Below are 19,876 nucleotides of genomic sequence, written 5' to 3' on the forward strand. Positions count from 1 at the left end.
ATGGGTTGTTCTCAAGAACCAAGGTTACAAACAACTGTGACAAATTCTGTGGAAAAGTGCAAGCTAAACCAACAGCTCTCTTAACACTCGTTCAAGCCAAATGTTCATACTAATTTGGGGGTAACTAACTCTAAAGAAAATAGAAGGGTGTCTGTTTTTGGCTGAGAGTTCAAGAACGCTTCACATGAGTGATAACCTCTGAAGTACTAGACTCTTCTGGACTCAAAGCCAAGGATGACGCACCAAATGTTTTCTTAAATGCATTCAGCTGATTTTCAAACCAAGGCACCGAAGGGAACCTCCAGGGCTGCCCGCCACAAAGCTTTGGAACAATGGATAAACTTACTTTGTCCTGACGAGCTTCCGCGGCATAATGATCCATCCTATGTACTTTTCTTCTTCTTTTCTTTGGAGGAGTAACTGGTCTTTCCTGTCTCCTCTTAGGGGTAACCTTCCTCTTAGGTCTCTTAGCCGGAGTAAAAGGTGAACCATAACTACTCTCCTGTACTGGCGGATAGAGATGTGTGGACTCAGAAGCCGTCTGTCCCTCTGGGTCAGATAATAAAGCTCACACTTTGCCATCTAGGGTTAGTGAAGTCTTAGTTAAAAAACAAAAAGCAAACTAAGACTCCTTCTGAAGTGATTAAAAAAGAAATCGGTATGAGGGACGATTTGGGGAACTCTACAGAGAGAAGCCTCCTAAATTGAACTCGATGCTGCTGGCGTAGCTTCTTCACTGAGAACAAGAATATAATTTAAGAGGATCTGGTCGTGTGGATCTCTTTTGGCTGAGGAGCCTACTTGTGGATACCCCTGAAGGTGACACAGAGTTCTGTATTCCACAACTCCTGCGTCATGGAGAGGCTGGTCCTTGGTTATGAAAAACTCTCCATTTATAAAGTACTCGCTGAAAAATAAATACTAATCACTCAGTCATTTCAAGGTGCAGAGGGATTCATGGAGGTAGTTTCGATTCAGACTCGGACAGGTACCTGCTCAGACCACCAAACGCACCATGCAACAGCCACCTTCCTTGGAAAGGGTCAGGAAAAAAAATTTAAACCAAGGATGAAATGAAACATAAATACCAAACAGTCCTCCTTGGTCATGAATATACTGATATTTCCACAAATTAGCAGAGAGCTTCCCCCTGATAATTTACGTTTCTGGTAGAGAGGTACTCCAAGCCAAGAAATAATCATAAATAGAACTGTCATTAAAAAAAAAAATTCTCTCTTAAATTAGATAAAATGCAAAAAGTCATCAAGATCTCTTCGTCTTAGTATATCTATATCAAGAAAGAGTCTACGTATGCTCTTTCTGTTAGAAACCCCCTCTTGGCGGTGGTCTGGAAGGCAGCGGCTGTACTGCGCATCTTGTTTTGAAAATCTCTTGGCGCTAAAGGCTGATACATAAACTGAGGAAAGAAGATAACCTTCTGGGACTTCCAAATACTGGAGAAAAACAAGCCCCTGATTTGCGGATGGTGCAAAGGTGAATTAAAGCAGCAAGGCCTGCCATCTACCTAGCTGACTTCTCTCGGGGGGACTGTTCTGAGAATCATTCGGATGCAAGAAGGGGCAAAGGAGGAGCGATGTTAGTGTGTCCCGGGGCGCGGGTGCCATGCGGCGTCACTGTGTCCAGAGCAAGCACTGCAGAGACACTGCCGTCCCATCCTCTCTGTCCCGCAGAGGATGGGCAGACACAGCACCTCCCCAGACTCTGGTTTGGTTTGCTGGTTTGTTTTTAAATGCTTCCAGTTTAGCCAAGTCCCCATGAGATGAGAAGCAAAAGGGAAAAAGAGAGTTTACTATGTCATGGTCACCAAACACATTCAGCTAGCGCTCAAGTCTGCCCATCAGACCCTCGGCCATTTGCAAGAGACCTCAACATTCCAAAGACTCCAGAAACGAGCCCTTCCGGCTGCAGGGGGTTAGACGAGCAGCAGGGGATTTAGTCAAAATGAGTTTCCATCCAGGGATTATACGGCACGTATCTCCTTTGAATGTTAGCGGTAGACGGAAGCTAAGTTTTCACTGACCAGCCATACTTTAGTCTGACTTTAGAAGATTGAGCCTGAGGTTATTAAAAGGATGGGAAGGAGAGGGGGCACATTTCCCTGCTTTTCAGAAGGATACTTTGCCGTCTGAAAGTAGTAACTAGCCAGCCAAAGCTCTGCCTCCGGGCCTGAAGAGCAGCCGAACCAAGAGTCACAGAGAGAAGCACAGAAGGTCAAAGAGGAAAAGGTTGGGCCAAAAACCAAAAGCAAGCATGTTTTCAGAACATTCACCATTACACTATGAAACCAGGAGCAATATGTCGCTGCTTGGAGCTCCAAGCCCCGCGTGTGGTCACCTCATTTAATAACCTCGCGAATCACCCTGAGAAAAGGTACACTCAAGTATTAGGCGCAGAAAGCACAGTGTCTGCTGTACTGCAGCATGCAGCATGCTGCCAGGCTGGGTCAGTCTGACTGAATTTCAGATGCAAGGTATATTCTCCTTAGATGTAAAAGACAGCAGGCTGCTGATTTCAGCAATAATCTCTCAGCTAGTATAGTCTTTGCATGCTCTATAAAGACAAGTGAGAGATATGGATTACTAGGTAGATAAACCAATTTTGTCTACCACACACACATAAAAGAGGTTTTTCTGGCTTTGCTTTCATGTTTAAAGAGTATAAACTGTTTTGTGTTTCTTTCAGTAAAAAATAAGATTTCTAGAACCAAATGAGAATTAGTTGAAATCTGAAAATACCCTTTTCCTCTTAAGGGAAGAAAGTGATCAAGTTCTCAGGTTATCGTAACAGAAGGTACATTCCAACATCTCATCATAAATGCTTTACCCAGTGGATATATGGGAATATCCCAGTTATAAGAAGCATTAATACTAAAAAGAATATAGCAAGAATCCTTCTAACTCTCAGTTCAGAAATACTGAGGAAAAAAAGATTTATATGTTTATGAGAATCCTGAACCTAGAACCATCATTACAGCCAATTAAAGCATCATGTATTATGGTTTATCGCCTCTCGGTACTTAAAAAGCTTTTAATTCATTTCTCGATCAACACACACACTTTCAAGTAAATAATTATAACTTAACTATGTATATGAGAAATCCAGAGATGTCTGTGGATAAAGAACATTCACTGCCAAGCCTTATAAGTTGTAAGGAAATGAAAATTATAAGAATTAGCCACCTTTTGACATAAAGAAAATGTTCTGTGTGGTTTGAACACGGCTGTTAATGGATCGCTTTGCTTATCTCCTGTGCTACAGGAAAGTTTAATGGTTTTCTGGTGTGGGAGTCAGAAGTTCCATTTCCAAGTTCACTTACCAGCCAGGCAACTGGAGCAGGCCTCCTAAAGTACCAGCCTCTTGCCTTTTGAAGAATGGCTACACCCATCTCTGTTTGCCTCTGTTACAGGGTCTTTTAGGGATACTATTATCCAAGCAAAAGTGAACCTTTAAACAGGGCACATGGAACTGCTTAGGGCTTGGGTTTTAATTTTTTTTAACATCTTAATAAAATGCGGCTCCTTTTGTTCACTTTAATTTCAAGGAAAATCATCCTAAAGATAAAACGGCCATGCTTGCTCTGGCAAGAATAAGTTCTGTGTTTCATGTATGCAGATGTTTATCTCATTGTATCATTTATGTTTCATAATCATGCACAGTGGTTAAACATCAAAGGAATACGAAAAAGAGCATTGGAGTTACATGACTTCAGTGATTTAAGGCAAACTAAAAATGTTTCACATAGCCGCTAGCTTCCAGTGCTTAAAGAAACCACCACTGAACGGATGGTAAAGCATCCAGAAGTATTTATGGTTCTCAGTATTTACTGCCTTTGTTTAAACATCCTGCATTTTGATCAAAACTATGTAAGCCAAGACACACTTCTCTGTATTTCCAGTCATTCTTATGCTGGACATGGGAAGCGTAATCATAGCCAACAGAGCTGCCGCTGGCTATCTGAGAACAGGAGGCATTTTCCACCATTGAAGAGCCTGTGAGATAATTTCTCATCCAAAATCAAGTTTTATTATGTTGATGTAGACCTCACCAGCCCAGGAAGAAAGAGTGGTGGAAAACATTTAAAATATTAAAAGATTTAGGTTCCCAAATCCCATCATATTTTAAAATGATCTATGCTAGAGCACTGGGAAAATGTCCATCACTTGATAAAAGAACAACATAATAAAATCTCAACATGCCTTTCCCACCTCCTGAATCTGAAGTTCTACTGGATACTACCTTACAAACCAGTTGCTCTACTAAGATTCCTGAGTGTTTGCTATCAGAGTGTCACACTGCTTTGCTAAACAGATTCATTCAATAGTGTTTTTGTCTCAATTAAGAGTTTGCTTCCCTTAGGGGGTGAGGGATATGTCCACAGTCTTGATCCTGGTGATGCTCTCACAGGTATGTACCTATGCCAAGATGTATCAAATAAAAAAGTGTCCAGTGCTACTGTGTTTTCCAGGTTACCTGTACCTGCAAAGGCTACTGAGCTGACCTATCCTCTCGGAACCGCACAACCTTGCTAAGGGAGTTGAAATTCAGTTGCATGGCCTTGTATTGTAGGTTTCATCTCTAGATTCTTTTCCACTCCTATCCCGGTGACAGCAAAGGCCAGCCCTTTGTGGTCCTTCGTCTTCTGACTGATGCCTGCAGGACTGGAACCTATGAACACCAAGTGGCTGGAATATATGAACACCAACTGGAAGGCAGGAACACCCTCCTATGAACACCAAGTTTAGGATATGCTTGCATACCAAATCAATCTGAAATGAAGTTCCTGTAAGAGAAACAGGTATGTTTAAGATTCTTTTAAATGTTTTCACTCTTGTAGTTCCTTGACTCTGTATCCACCGTACACACAGCAACACGCTGAGAGACTTTGTGCAAATCCTGAGATCAGGTCAGCAGGCAGGCGGCCCAGGGACACAGGCTCTCAGGCAGAAGACAAGCTACTAACCTCAGGGCCAAAGGGGCCGTACTTGTGTCCAGAGAAATCAGGTTGTTCGGAATAGAAGGCATAGACTGAAGGCCTACGGGAAAATTGGAAGGTTCAGAATCTCCCCCAAACCACACACAATAAAGAATGTCACATATCCCTATACATTACCAAAACTACCTTGCAAATCAAGTGAATCACCCAACCACCGTTAGTCTTACCATGAAAAAAGTCTTTTTATTGTTTGGGTTTTTTTCTGTTGTTTTCTATTATTTCCACATCCACCACCCTCTACACTGCCCCCACTGTGGTAACTACCTGGTTACCACCTTCAGGAATAAAAACTCACAAGGAAAATCTGAATGCAAACTCAGGTCTTTGATCCCTAAGATGATAGAACCCAGTGAGAGTTCACGGGGCCATGCAATCTGCAGCCTGAAAGAACAACTCCATTCAAGTGAAAATAATCAGTCTTCTGGATTGGGAGTTTGGGATTAGCGGATGCAAGCTATTATCTACTGAATGGATAAGCAGTCCTTACTGTTTACATAGGATTATTTATACACAGCACAGGGAACTACAGCCAACATGCTGTGATAAACCATAATGGAAACGAACATGAAAAAGAATGTGTGTGTGTGTGTGTGTGACACACACGCAAGTCACTGTGCACAGTAAAAACCGCTGCTGCTGCTGCTAAGTAGCTTCAGTCGTGTCCGACTCTGTGCGACCCCAGAGACCGCAGCCCGCCAGGCTCCCCCGTGCCTGGGATTCTCCAGGCAAGAACGCTGCGGGGGTTGCCATTTCCTTCTCCAATGCATCAAAGTGAAAAGTGAAAGGGAAGTCGCTCAGTCGTGTCCGACTCTTCGAGACCCCATGGACTGCAGCCCACCAGGCTCCTCCGTCCGTGGGATTTGCCAGGTAAGAACACTGGAGTGGGGTGCCATTGCCTTCTCCGACAGTAAAAACTAATACATGGTAAATCAACTACACTTCGATAAAATAAAACCTTTTCAAAAGTCAGTCTTCATGCTTTCCCAATTCTTGGGATGCTGCTGGTTTATTTACCAAAGCCAAGAACTCCCTCGAGCTCTGCTGTGGTGACCAGGATTAACAGCTGGAGTAATTCATGTAATTAAACGGTCCTCGATAACCCACGTCCATTGTGCCCTAAATCCCTCTTAGGGAGGTTGTTTAAGGCTCAGAACAGCAAAACCAGTAACAACAGCAAACCTCGGCTGTGCTCCTACCGCACAGTCCATCGAGCTACTCACCCAGTTCCGCCCCGAGACAGAAACGCACTCAAGCAAGAAGGGGGGAGCCAGGGAGGGGACAGACCTTTCGTGGTCCGGCAGGGTCAGCCACTGCAGGATGGTCAGTATTCTCCGCTCGTGGGGGATCACCCTGTGGGCGGCAACCAGTAAGCATGAGGTTAGGAGGCATCGCCACCAACTGCAGCCTGCCGAGCGCCTGCCCTTGCAGCCAGGCCAACGGCTCTCTACTTACCACCATCTGTTTTCACTTCACTGAAGTAAAAGATCCCTTTTCCAATTAGTGTTTAAATGTCCATTTCTATTTGCAACAGGTCATGTTGCTCAGCCTCGGCCACAGAAGACAAGACTGGAAACTCTGATTCACAGTCAAGTCAAACTCTTGCTCACAGAGGCTTGGCTGCAGACGAAAAGGACCCTGGACTCGGAACCCTTGCTATTTAGTGGGTAAAGCCGTTAGCTATGGCCACCAAGGGACCAGGACTTACATCCTCAGTCTGCCTTCTGCTAGTATGACCTCTCTTGACCTCTAGACTTCTTTGACCTCTCAGTTTTCTCATTAGTAAAATAAAGATGATAGTTACACACACTGCACAGCTTGGTTGAGGATGAAATGGGGCAAGACAGGCAAAAGGCATGCACAGTGCTCAGCACACAGTGAGTGCCAACAGATGTCCTTACTTTCATTAACGGTCAAGATTCGTCACCATGCTCTCTCGAAATAGCTGTATGACTTAAGAAACATTGTTGAATCTGAAACTTTAAGTTCCTCATCTATAAAATAAGGGGTTAGGAAAGGTATTCGGGAAATTCTCCTCTAGCTCTATAAAAAATCTATCAAGAATAGGCACATATAATTATGAGACTGACAAAAAGGGTATAATCTTCATCCACAATGACTTTTGTGTTTAAGTCTCATTCCTCTGTTGAAATATAATTACCCTCAGTCTGGCACTCGTTTTAAGAGCTCTCGGCTAGCATGATAGGACTGTATCATGGGTTGACTTAGTTACATTAAGATGCTCACAAGCTGAGTGATGTCTTTATGGGGAAATTTGCTTATTCTTTTCCTAACAAGAAGCATAACATACTCTTCTGCTCCCTCATCCAAGATCAGGCATTGGAGCATGTTTACAATAAATTTAAACTGAAGCCCAAGTTTAACTGTGGATGGTAAAAACGACTGTGGCCAAGAGTGAACCTTAATGTAAACTGTGGTCTCTGGGTGACATGATATGTCAATGGAGGTTCATCATTTGTAACCAGGGTTCCACTCTGGTGGGGAATGTTGATACTGTGGGAGGCTGTGCCAGTGTGGGGATGAGGATGGAGGTACTGGGTTGGACAAAAAAATTGCTCAGGTTTTCCCATGAGATGTTCTGGAAAAACCCAAATGAACTTTTGGGCCAAGTCAATATATGGGAAATCTTTGCTCCCACTGTTCAGTTTTACTGTGATCTTAAAACCGCTTTAAAAAATTAACTATTAAAAATGTATTATGGGATACTGGGTGAGCCATTTCAGCTTTCAGTTTTGGTAGACACGAGCATGGGCTAGCCGGGGGAAAGACAGCCCTTCGGAGTCATGGCAGGCCGCTAGCATTGGCAGCTCCGCTCAGCAACCTCCCCCAGAGTCTCCCCCCACCCCGCCCACCCCCCCCCACCCTTGCCGGAGGGACGCTGGCCTGCCTGCCATTCCTCTCTCTAACGGCTTCTCGGTCCAGAACTATCCTACCAGCCCAACAAATTCATGTTCACCATAAAACAAGTTCTCATTTACACAAATTCCAACGCTGCTGAAGAAGCCTGATCGTGTTTATTACATCCTACAATTGAATTAGAAGTAGGCAGAGCCAAGCCAGGTTAATCGCCTGAGGTATTTAATTCCTCAGCCTTAGAAATCCCCTGTATCTGAACAAAATAATTGCATATTTTGAATTCTTTCCTAACTTAAAAGAAAAGCGAGTGTCGTAGTCTTTCCCTTGTGCCTTGCTCCGCTGCCTACCTACCAGCTGCTTTATTTACGTAATTGGTGTTAAGTCACAAAGATGGATTCTGATGGACCCACTTGATGCTAACGGAAAAATACAGATTAATAGAATTTGTTTCAAGCTCAGAATGCTCAGCCTTTAAACGCCTTCTTTGGATGGGGTACTTGACAAGTAGGGGAAAAAACATCAGCTCTGAGGTTTACATGGGTGATGTGACTGGCAAGTTACTTAACCTTTTGTTGCTCTGTAAAATGAGCTATCTTACAAGGTGGTTGTAAGGATTAAAAGAGATAACCAATGTAAAGCACTTAGAATCGTGTCTGGCACATTAAAAAACGTGAGCTTCTATCGTTATAGACTGGATTCGTGTGTGTATGTGTTAGCTGCTCAGCCGTGTCCAACTCTTTGCAACCCCATGGACCGCAGCCCGCCAGGCTCCTCTGTCCATAGGATTCTCCAGGCAAGAATACTGGAGTGGGGTGCCATTTCCTTCTCCAGGGGATCTTCCCAACCCAGGCATTGAACCCAGGTCTCCTGCATTGCAGGCAGATTTCTTACCATCTGGGCCACCAGAGAAGCTCTGGATTCACAGGCCCACAGAAATGATACACTCACTCATGAAATATCTGTTAAAAGCATATTACATTCAAGGCATTTGTGTGAATATAAATAAAGATACAAGATACCCCTACCGAAAAAAAAACCAATACGGAAGAGTTACCATTCTCTGCCTGGAGAGATAAGCAGGTGATCATCCTTTTCTGGGCAAGGGCATGCCCATGGTAAGAGCGTGAGATGAGCATGTGGGGCTCTGCGTATCCGCTGAAACCATGACCTTGGGCACAACACTTCACCTCTCTAAGCCTTGGCGTTCTGATCACAGACATGGGGAGTCACACAGAGTGGTCTCCAAGTTTCCCTGTAGATCTAAGACTGCATTTATGAAAAAGCCTCAGAGACTAGAAAAGACATGGCCCCAAACCATGAATGTTTAACATCTGATGCAGACACAGTACAAACAGATCTGACAAAGGAAGCGGGTACCCCAAACAGAAAGGGGTTCATGCAGTTGTCTTCACCATTACTGGTTGATACAGAATTTCTCATGAGACTAAGAACATTAGACATGTTAGAAGAAGAAAAGGAAATAGGAAAAAAAAAAGGAAGATGAACTAGATGAGGAATTTGGTGCTGAAGGGGAACAAATTACCTTAGGTCATATATAGATAGCCATTGTCTGGTCATTGTTGAAAGAGATAATGTGCAAAAGAAAACAAGTACCATTTGTTGATTCATTCTATCTTCATGATGCCCTAGGGTAAAGACACTATCATTCCCATTTAAAGATGAAGACATTGGTTTGTCAAGAGATTAAAACACTTGTCCAGGGTCAGCAACCTATTGCACAGCAGAGCTGGGACTGGAATCAATCCGAGACCCATACACAAAGGGAACTACTGCTCTGAGCATGAGTCAACAGAAAAGAACATAATGGAGACACAGCTGAGCATGATTCTGAAACGAAATACTATCATTTGAAAAGCAAGGCTAATTCTAGGTTGCAGGATGGAACCAGGTTAAAAAGATGACTGTCAAAGGTCTAAGTCTATCATTTGAATCTGCTTAAATTTAAAAATTTTCAGTATGGATGATGTGTAGATTTCCTTGACATATATTCCAATAAATACCTGGAAGTGTGACCATTTTTTTTAAGTTCTAAAGACTTTTTTTTTTTAAAAAGAAAGAAAATGAAGCCAAGTCACTTCCAGGATAGAGATAAAAGAAGAATAGTCTGAGAAGCAAAGCAAAACGACAGGCGTCTTTGGAGCACACAAAAGCTACCTTCTTATAAGGTTTGAAATGGGTGGAGAAAATTACCATTGAGAACCAGAACACTAAGCCTTTTCAATGAAGCTCTGCAGCAGTTTCGGGGGGTAAGGGTGAGGACTAAGTATTAATTCTACTGTTGGTGCCTCTCCATTCTGCCAGCCAAATATGCTCTGGAGAAGAAGAAATCACTTCTGTAAGCATCAATGACCGCCAAGGGTTAAAAAATGTTATGCATAAGATTAAGCTGGGAAATCAACATGTCACTTCTAACATGCACATTTTCTCAGCCAAGAAGATCTCTTTTTAAAAGGAGAGGGGGAGACTTTTAAGGGATACTCTCTGTCTTAGCTTCAAATCACCAAACCCAATTTCAATTTAGCTCTTCAAATCTGAAAAAGCTACCTTTCTTCCTGAATTTTGAGAATATAGACGGTACCATTCTGGATTAATCTGAACCTGTGATTGCTCTCAGCACTCTACTATTACAGAATAGTCAGATTTTTGTTACGGCATAAGAGGCAAATATGGAAACAGCTTTAGGTGGTTTAAAAAAAAACCAAGATGGAAAGAACATCTCAGTGGGAACAAAATTCCCATGAAAGTTGAAACAGATTCCTTCTCTTACTAAGGAACCTCAAACATAATCAACATGTTGACACTTTTATTAGGTAAGTTTCATCTTAAGACTGTTTCATGAACATTACTAATCGGCCCCATCACCTCTGTGGGGAAGAGAAGCAGTTTCTTTTCTTTTATTAAGGAAACACTAGAGCTTAGCAGGAAAAGGAGGGGGAAACAGAGACTTCCCCTTGGTCTCCTGTCTGAAGTTTCCAGTCTCCGGACGACTACATCAGCTGTTCAACAACACGTTTGGTCTTTAAAGTTATGAACCAAAATAAATATAGAATGTTGTAATACATTTATAGAAAATGATAACTCAAGTCACAGCAATAAACAGTTTGAGAAATATACATTCCCTAGGTGCCAAGTTACCAAAAATCTACAAACAGGAACAGAAGAATCTAAAGGATGACTAGATATGGAAGAGAAAAATCCTCCTTCCATTCTGTTAAGAAAAGATAGGGGAAAAGAGAGACGGGTGAGGGAAAGAGAATTGAGAGGGAAACAGAGAGAGAGAGAGGATCCCCCCCAAAATACCTGGAAGGTTATCTTGAGTCAGAAAATACTCATAAGTTGGTCTATACTAACATTTACATTTAAATGAAATAAAATTGAATGAATGTTTCTTAAACTGAATCATAACGGTAATTTTACAAACATTGACAAAATAGAGGTAACTTACACAGGCCAGAAGAATGTCCCAGCGATCACCCCTTGCTTCGTGGCTGTAATCCATAGCTAATGAGGAAAATATAAGAGGCTTAGAACATGTTTTGACTTTTGGTCAAAGAAGGAAAAGGTTTTAAAGTATATTAGCTCAGACATTTTAAACTTTACCCATACCCTACCATAAATCTCCCAATATTTGCAACTTTTTTTTTCACATCTGGAAGTCAGAATTATTCTTTCCATAAATGTTATTCAATACATTCTCTGCAAAAGCTTTCAAGCTCTGCTATGATTACAGTGGCTTTAAAAAAAACAACCCTTATTTCATCTCAAGCGTCTCTTCTGTACCTGTCCCTTCTGATCATTGTTTTGAACATTTCACTTATATGGCAGAATTCTGCTCATCAAGGACCTCAAGTGACCACATGTTTCCCTGAGTGTCGAAAGCCTACAGAGGGGAACCCCAGTCTGGCACACAGACGCCCGATTGCGGAACCCAGCTTTGCCTTGTTTCATTTTCAAAGAGGTGAATGAAACGGGGGTGGGGGGAGGATTGCTTTTTATTCTGGATTTCTGCTTGCACCTTTTACTTAGCTTTTTGGTAAATGGAATTTTAGGAGTGAGTTCCTGGGATAAGTTAGGTGACCCAAGCATGTCATTAAGTCTTCTAAAATATTCTTTTCAGGGACTTCCCTGGTGGTCCAGTGGTAAAGACTGCAATTCCACAGCAGGGGGTGTGGGTTTGATCCCTGGTCTGGGAACTAAGATCCCCCATACCCCGTAGTGTGGCCAAAAATATGTAGATAAATAGATAGAGTATATATATAAAACATATGCAAATATATATACATATACATAGTATATGGGCTTCCCAGGTGGCGCAAATGGTAAAGAACCCGCCTGCCAATGCAGGGGACATAGAAACACAGGTTCGATCTCTGCATCAGGAAGATCCCCTGGAGAGAAGGGAATGGCAACCCACTCCAGTATTCTTGCCTGGAGAATCCCATGGACAGAGGAGCCTGGTGGGCTACAGTCCATAGGGTTGCAGAGTGAGACACAACTGAGTGACTTACCGTAACACACGTGTACACAATATATCTCTATATATATATGTATATATTCTTCCTAGCTCATGCTGTGGGGGACAGAAGTAATGGCAGTTAAGAACCTGACGGTGGGGACCGCTACTTGGATTTTATGCTTTGCTTCTGTTGCTTACCAGCCATGTGATCCTCCAGGAAGTTATTTAAGGCCTCAACATTTCTTTAAAATGTAGATAATATTACCTAGCACATAGGATTATTCTAAGCTGTAATGAATTAATATGTGCAAAGTCCTTAAAAATGGTGTCTTAGCATTGGTAAACACTGGATCAATTTTCATCTTAATTATTATGCAATAATGGATATGAAGATAATCGAGTTATTTCAGGACACTGAAAACAATTTAGGATGCCTGTGTCCCACTGGACAGAAGTCTGGAAGAAGAAACCCCTTCGCTTTAGGAGGCAAACAGAAAAAAGAAGCATGGCTTGGGTTTTCAAAAGACCAAACAAAAACGGTCCAGGAGTTGCGATCCCCCTCCTTTCTTGTTTCAGCGTCTCCACATTTTGACAGTGTTTTATTTACTCCAGTTAAAACTTTTGCTTTGGAGGCGGGGGAGGGGCAGTTTGGAGGTGCAGAGCATCCAGAAGTTTGGCCACGGTTTCAGGAAGGTCAGGAACGCCTGGCCCAGGAGAATTATCTGGGGAGCACTGCAAACCTCCAGGGCTCCCACAGCACAGCTACTGCAGGGCGCGCGAGGGAGGGACTTTTCAGGGCAGACACGCTCTCAGACTCAAGGAGGCCCGAGCTGCCGACAGACATCATCAGCATGAAAGAAGGGACGTCCTCGTCCCTTGGGGATGGACCAGAGCGGTCAGGACGTCAGACCACGCTGAGCACCACCCAGGGGGTTGGTCCTAAGTATCAGTCAGAGACGACTGAAGAGACTTAGCAGGCACGCCCGCATCTTCCACTTTACAAGTCAACTCCGGCATTTCTGGGTATCCCCAGGCCAGTGAAGACTCAAGTGGGTCCTCATCCATTCATCATTCACCCTTGTGCCAGTGCCTCCACGAGCAAGAAGATGGACTCAGCTGAGTGCTGGACATCCTGCAGGCGCCTCAAACCACCTCAGATCCCAGAGAGGTCCGTTTCTGATATTGTGCTCAGTCGTGTCTGACTGTTTGTGACCCTATGGACTATAGCCGCCAGGCTCCTCTGTCCATGGGATTCTCCAGGCAAGAATACTGGAGTGGGTTGCTGTGCCTTCCTCCAAGGGATCTTCCTGGCCCAGGGATCGAACCCGCGTCTCTTGTGTTGCCTACATTGGCAGGCGGATTCTTTAGCACGAGCTCTATCTGGGAAGTCTTTTTTTCTTATATTAAGTGATCTTTTTGCATACTTATTTTCATTTCAGAGACATAAGCTTAATGCATCATAGTCAAGCAATTTCCTAGAAAATCTGGTGCCTCATTTCCAAGGAAGTTGTATTAAGCAATATCTGGTAGACGTGAAGTGTAAGATAAACCTGGGGTTTTCTAATGGAAAAATTTTTTTTAAATACAGTTTTGTCAAGAGATGACCCTACACTTTCAGAAGCTGTCTTGTGGGATACATGCTGAGGTTGGCATTATCTGAGCAACAGGAAGCCCTATGAGTAACTTTCAGTTTCCTAACCCTCGGGGGAAAGATCACCAAAGGAGTCTTCACAAAGACTGGGAGGGATGACAGATGTGTGCTGAAATTATCCTGGTGGCAAAATCAGGACTGTTGGTTCTGTATACTTTTCTGTACTTAAAATTTTTACAGTGACAACATCTTGGTAATTAGAGAAACAAAATTAACCAATTGTTAAAAAAAAACGAAAACAACGACAATGTGAACTGTGAAGACAAATTAAAGGCAAAATTTTTTCTTTCTTTCTTGATTTCTTTCAAGAGAAGTGATTTCTCCCTGCTCCTGGTAAAAGTCATGTTGGCCATATTTTCTAAAAGAAAATTGGGAACCTGACCAGAAAAGTGCAAAAAGTGAACAAATAAGTGAACAAAGAATACTTGAAATTTAGAAAAAAAAAGTTTTTTAAATCTTAAAGGAAAGAATCCTAGCAGTGATGAAGCTGGTCTGTCAAAGGTCTGGCAAACAGTATGAGACTGAATGCATAAAGTTTCTGAAGTTAAATCAGATCATGAGCAGCTATAAAAGTTCCTTTGCAAGTTATATGTATATATTATATTTCAGAACCCTGAAGTTAAATCTAGTAATTACAGAGGGAAAAAAAGCGCAGTAAAATGTTGGTCCAAAGGAAGATACATGAAAAGGAGCCTCCTGCGCTATAAAAGTGGGGGAGAGTCAGGAAACAGACATCATAAAACTAGTTTCTCATTAATTCAGAGAAGTGGAAATCATAATTTTTCATTTCCCACTGGGAATCTGAAAGTCATATACATTTCCTCAGAGATGGGTCAAACTACACAGCTTGAAAAAAATTAGCTAAGAAGACACCCAGTTTGGCCTTCTCACCTTTAATCCGAGTATTTCTTCCTTTACTTTGCTTTATCTAGAGGCACAGTTTTCAACATTTGTGTCCCAGAGGCTACATTTTGAGAAGGGAATAAATGGAAATATAAATATTGTACGTTCTTGCTATGTTATCGGGAATTTAAAATAAAACAAAAAACCAAAACTTTCCCACTGGGACCAGGAGCATTTAAATGCAAAATCTAACCCTTTCTCAAATTCAGTAGAATATGCAGCTGTGGGAGAAGGGAAGGTGTTTTCAAAAGGAAAAGAAGCAAAAACACATTTTTTTAAACTATGAACTACTACTGTAGTCTTCCTAGCAGTTCTCTGCGGGGAAAGTATGCTTTTCATTCCAAAGCGCAGAAGTAAAGACATGCAATTCTGAGGGACAGAGGAATGGCAGGGCCCTAGTATCAGCGGGAGTAAGTCAGTCACTGAGTCTCAAGAGTTAGGACAGGACCTCCCTCCCTGGTGGCCGGGTGAATAAGCATCCACCTGCCAACGCAGGACACACAGGTTTGATCCCCGGTCCAGGAAGAGTCGACGTGCGGAGGGGCAGCTAAGCCCGTGCACCACAACTACTGAGCCCGAGAGGCTCGCTCTGCAAGAGAACGAGGAGCCACCACGAGGAGAAGCCCGGCGCGGCCACAAAGCATCACCACGGCTCACGGCCACGAGAGGAAGCCAGACACCGCAAGAAGCGTAACCGCGGCTCACGGCCACTAGAGGAAGCTGGACACCGCAAGAAGCATAACCGCGGCTCGCGGCCACTAGAGAAGCCGGACACCGCAAGAAGCGTAACCGCGGCTCACGGCCACGAGAGGAAGCTGGACACCGCAAGAAGCGTAACCACTGCTGCTGCTGCCAAGTCGCTTCAGTCGTGGCCGACTCTGTGCGACCCCATAGACGGCAGCCCACCAGGCTCCTCCGTCCTTGGGATTCTCCAGGCAAGAACGCTGGAGTGGGTTGCCATTTCCTTCTCCAATGCATGAAGGTGAAAAGTGAAAGTGAAGTCACTCAGTCGTGTCCAACTCTTCGCGACCCCATGGACTGCAGCCCACCAGGCTCCTCCGTCCATGGGATTTTCCAGGCAAGAGTACGAGTGGGGTGCCATTGCGTAACCACGGCTCACGGCAACTAGAGAAAGCCGGACATAGCAAGAAGACCCCGTGCAGCCAAAAAAAATTAAGTTTTTAAAAAAGAGTCAGAACAGACTAAAGAAGTGAGGGCTGGAGGGGGTGCCGTGGCAGAGATCGTGAAGCAGTGTGGCTCTCCCCAGGGGATGAGGGCCAGAAGGAAGTGAGTGATGAGATTCAGGAAGAAGTACAGACGCCTTAGACGGAGGTGCAGAGCAAGCTCAGGCCTGGTAAACAGGATGCCTAGATGAGTCAGGCTGCGGGTTGGGTCCTGAGAATAAAGAGAGAAATGATCAAGTCTCTGCCCTCGTGGGATCCATAGACTAAAGCAAATATCTGAATAATTTCAAATGATGTTGTCATAATCATGATAGAAATAATACAAAAACCCAAAACAGGGTCCCTGAGTTTATTAAGAGCTGAGAAAGCTTAGTGAAAGCTTCTTGGGAATGGATATTTTAAATGAAATTTAAAAGAGTGATGAGCATAGGAGGCAAGGGCTTGGGGAGCAGGGTCTGTTCTAACTACACTATGATACAGCAAAAAGAGAGAGAATACAGATTTATAGCACGGGTGGAAAAGAAGCAACAGAATAAAGAAAAGGAGTTTTCCTGGAAAAGAACGTCACCTGTTAGCAAGATAATCAAACAGAGAGTTAAGCCGAGGCCCATGCCGTCAAGGCGACCGCTTTGGCCTGGGCGTTCACGGCTGTTCTAATGTCATTCTCTTTGCTGTCCGTTTCTTGAACTTGCCATCTTTCTTGCATTCTTGGAAAAAAGTGAAAGTGTCAGTTGTTCAGTCGTGTCCAGCTCTTTGTGACCCCATGGACTGTAGCCCACCAGGCTCCTCTGTCCATGGCATTCCCCAGGCAGGGATACTGGCGTGGGTAGCTGTGAGCCTCTTCAGGGGATCTTCCCAACCCAGGGATGGAATCTGCATCTCCTACACTGCAGGTAGATCCTTTACTGTCTGAGCCATCCGAGAACCATCCTTATGCTACCGTAATTCACGAGGATGATCTCAGGACCAATTCACTGCATTACCAATACTGGCCAAAAACCGCTGTAGGCCCAGCAATTTGAGGGAGTAATAAGAACACAACAAACTAGCAAATAAAACAGAAAAGCAGCAGATTCACAGACATAAAGAACAAACTACAGCTGGGACACCACTCTGGCGAGGGAGTGGGGAGGGGCGCTATACAGGTAGGGAGAAAAGAGGGGTTATGGGATTACATGAAATTATGTGTAAAGCACTGTAACGCACTACAGGATTTAAGGAATCTTGTTTTCAATTTAAAAATTCTTTTAAATTAAAAAAAAAAGAATGTATCCTCTCCTCTTAGAAGTGCTTTCCTCCAGAAACTATGATTCAAAGAACTTGCACCATGATGGGGGCTAACCTCATCTCTCAAATCTCCACACTGAGGGGGCCCCTTGAAAGCTCAATGTCTCTCTGCTTCGCTGAGTCCAGCTTTAAACTGAACAGGGAATTTTCCCCACCAAGATATCTCAGTATTAGAAATAGCAGGATGAGAGCAGAGAGATTTTTCAAAGAAACAAACGCACTTTCGGCACTCCATTAAGAGTATGGAACATACTTTTGTAATGAGAAAAAAGTAAATAGCTTCAAAACAACAATATAAAAAGGAATCCCATTATAATACATGTAGGAGAAATACAGGGCCTTGCAGTGAATGGCGACTTTTAATAGTGCATTCTGAAGATTGACAAATGAAAAGCAGACTCACCTTTGCTGAAGTCTCTATCAGGGTTTTGGTAATGAAATTAAAATGTAGAAACTATTTTTGAAAGCCTCATGGTGTGATTCACATTTTCAGATGGACACTGCAAGCACTTCATGGCATATATTAGATTTCAAACTAGAAATAGAGCAGTTCTTATTCCCCATGTAATCTGATGTACGCATTATTTGCCAAGTGCCTTTCATGGTTTAATCATTCAGTTAAAGTAAGTTGAGTTTGATTTAATTGCCTAAGATTTTTATAAATATTTTCTCTACTCCAATTTTTTCACTGGTGAGTTCATGAAACATATAAGCCTCAGAGAGGATGGTGTAAATGCTTTGCAGGATTTATTAAAGGTTCCTATTTTCTTATAGGTTTATTAAGGTTTATTTTCTTATAGGTATCTTATAGGTTTATTAAGGCCCCTATTTTCTTATTTTCGGTTTCTTATACTGTAGTTTTTTATAGTTCAGGTCCATATAGTCTTACATGCAAGATTTCAATAAGATGTGCTTTTAAGTTATATCTAGTGCGCTCCTTGCCTGGAGAATCCCAGGGATGGTGGAGCCTGGTGGGCTGCCATCTATGGGGTCGCACAGAGTTGGACACGACTGAAGCGACTTAGCAGCAGCAGCAGCAGCAGCAGTGTGCTCCTTGGAACGCTTTTGGTGGCCTCTTGTTCAAGAAGACAGACAGAAACACAAATCGGTTTCACGGCAAACCCTGGTCTGCACTGCTGCTGCTGCTAAGTCGCTTCAGTCGTGTCCGACTGTGCGACCCCATAGACAGCAGCCCATCAGGCTCCCCCGTCCCTGGGATTCTCCAGGCAAGGAGTGCACTAGATATAACTTAAAAGCCATTTCCTTCTCCAATGCATGAAAGTGAAAAGTGAAAGTGAAGTTGCTCAGTCATGTCCGACTCAGCGACCCCATGGACTGCAGCCCACCAGGTCTGCACTAGGGAATCACTAAACTTGGTGAAATGTGTCAATTTGGAGAGTGGGTGAGGGCGCAACTGAACAGTTCAAACAGAGACTTCACTTCACTGAGCAGGTTCACAGCTTTCCCTCTGCTCTGTTCCTGCAGAAGTTAATGAATGCTTAGTCTCATTTTCTGAGTCACACCAACCCAGAGGAAGCCTCATGTCCACCCTGGATGGAAGTTGATCCAATCTGACAAAATGATTATTCATCTCTATATCCTTTGTGGTTCTTCAAGCAACTTTGCTTCCACGACAGAATTAATATAAAGCCCAACTAGCCACACCTTGACAGAACTCTAACTTCAGTCATTTTGTGTCTACCTAAAATGGTCCTCCATCATAAACCTGGTTTGGGGAATCCACCCTGGAAACAGGTTTCCCTGCTTACAACACACTGCATCACAGGCTCCGGGAGCCCAGCCTGAATAAGGACAGCAGAATCAGAACCCCCACGAGAGAGAAACACCACTGCCGACCTACAAGAAGCCTTCCAACCCTTTTAAAAATAAAAACCCTATTTAACCTTGCATACTGGTCTATTATGCAATATGCTTATTTTCCCACAGATGACTTTTACTCAAAAACAATATTTTTTTTTCATACTATATTCTCCATTTAGCCCTTAGACTGCCGCAGACATCGCCAGGTGGGAGCTCGTTTCGGGATGGTGGACTTGTGGATGTGTGCAGACCCTGCCCACTCTTCCTGCCACAGCAGACAGCACAAAAGCCTCCCAGCCCTCTGTCCTGCCCAGGGCTCCCCTGCAGCCCCGGATGGAGCTGACCCGAGACGGAGCCACGTGCCGCTCTTCCACACGTCTCTGACAGGCTCTGTGTCCTGGGATGCGTTCCTACAGGGATTCGGCTCCTTCGACCCAGGGTTCCTTTCTACACATTAAACAGCTGTGGATTTAGGTTGCTGCTTTGCTCACCTTTGACCAACACACAGTCACAGGGAAAATTCTGTGCGGAAAGCCACCTGCGTCCCCTTGTATTTTCTGCCCAGCCTTTTGATCTGAAGTCAACAGGATGATTTCTTTCAAAGTATTAATTTGCTGGTCTAGAACCAAGGTAGATTCCACTTACTATATTTCACTCCCAAGATT

General features: G+C 43.5%; 1 protein-coding gene across 9 annotated transcripts in view; it reads right to left on the reverse strand.

Moving 5' to 3' along the window:
* Positions 1-19,876, reverse strand: part of ENPP2 (ectonucleotide pyrophosphatase/phosphodiesterase 2) — a 134,379-nt gene that overhangs the window by 46,423 nt on the left and 68,080 nt on the right. For 6 of the 9 annotated variants that reach the window (XM_055546762.1, XM_055546763.1, XM_055546766.1 and 3 more), the window contains exons 9-12: positions 11,355-11,410; positions 6,299-6,364; positions 4,982-5,054; positions 347-502 (exon numbers count right to left, since the gene is read on the reverse strand). In XM_055546762.1, coding sequence (XP_055402737.1) covers positions 347-502; positions 4,982-5,054; positions 6,299-6,364; positions 11,355-11,410 — 351 coding nt within the window. The remainder of the gene's footprint in view (positions 1-346; positions 503-4,981; positions 5,055-6,298; positions 6,365-11,354; positions 11,411-19,876) is intronic. The other 3 variants (XM_055546767.1, XM_055546769.1, XM_055546770.1) reach the window with 1 other exon arrangement.

The sequence above is a fragment of the Bubalus kerabau genome, chromosome 14 (assembly GCF_029407905.1).
Source record: "Bubalus kerabau isolate K-KA32 ecotype Philippines breed swamp buffalo chromosome 14, PCC_UOA_SB_1v2, whole genome shotgun sequence".
NCBI classification, from domain to species: Eukaryota; Metazoa; Chordata; class Mammalia; order Artiodactyla; family Bovidae; genus Bubalus; species Bubalus kerabau.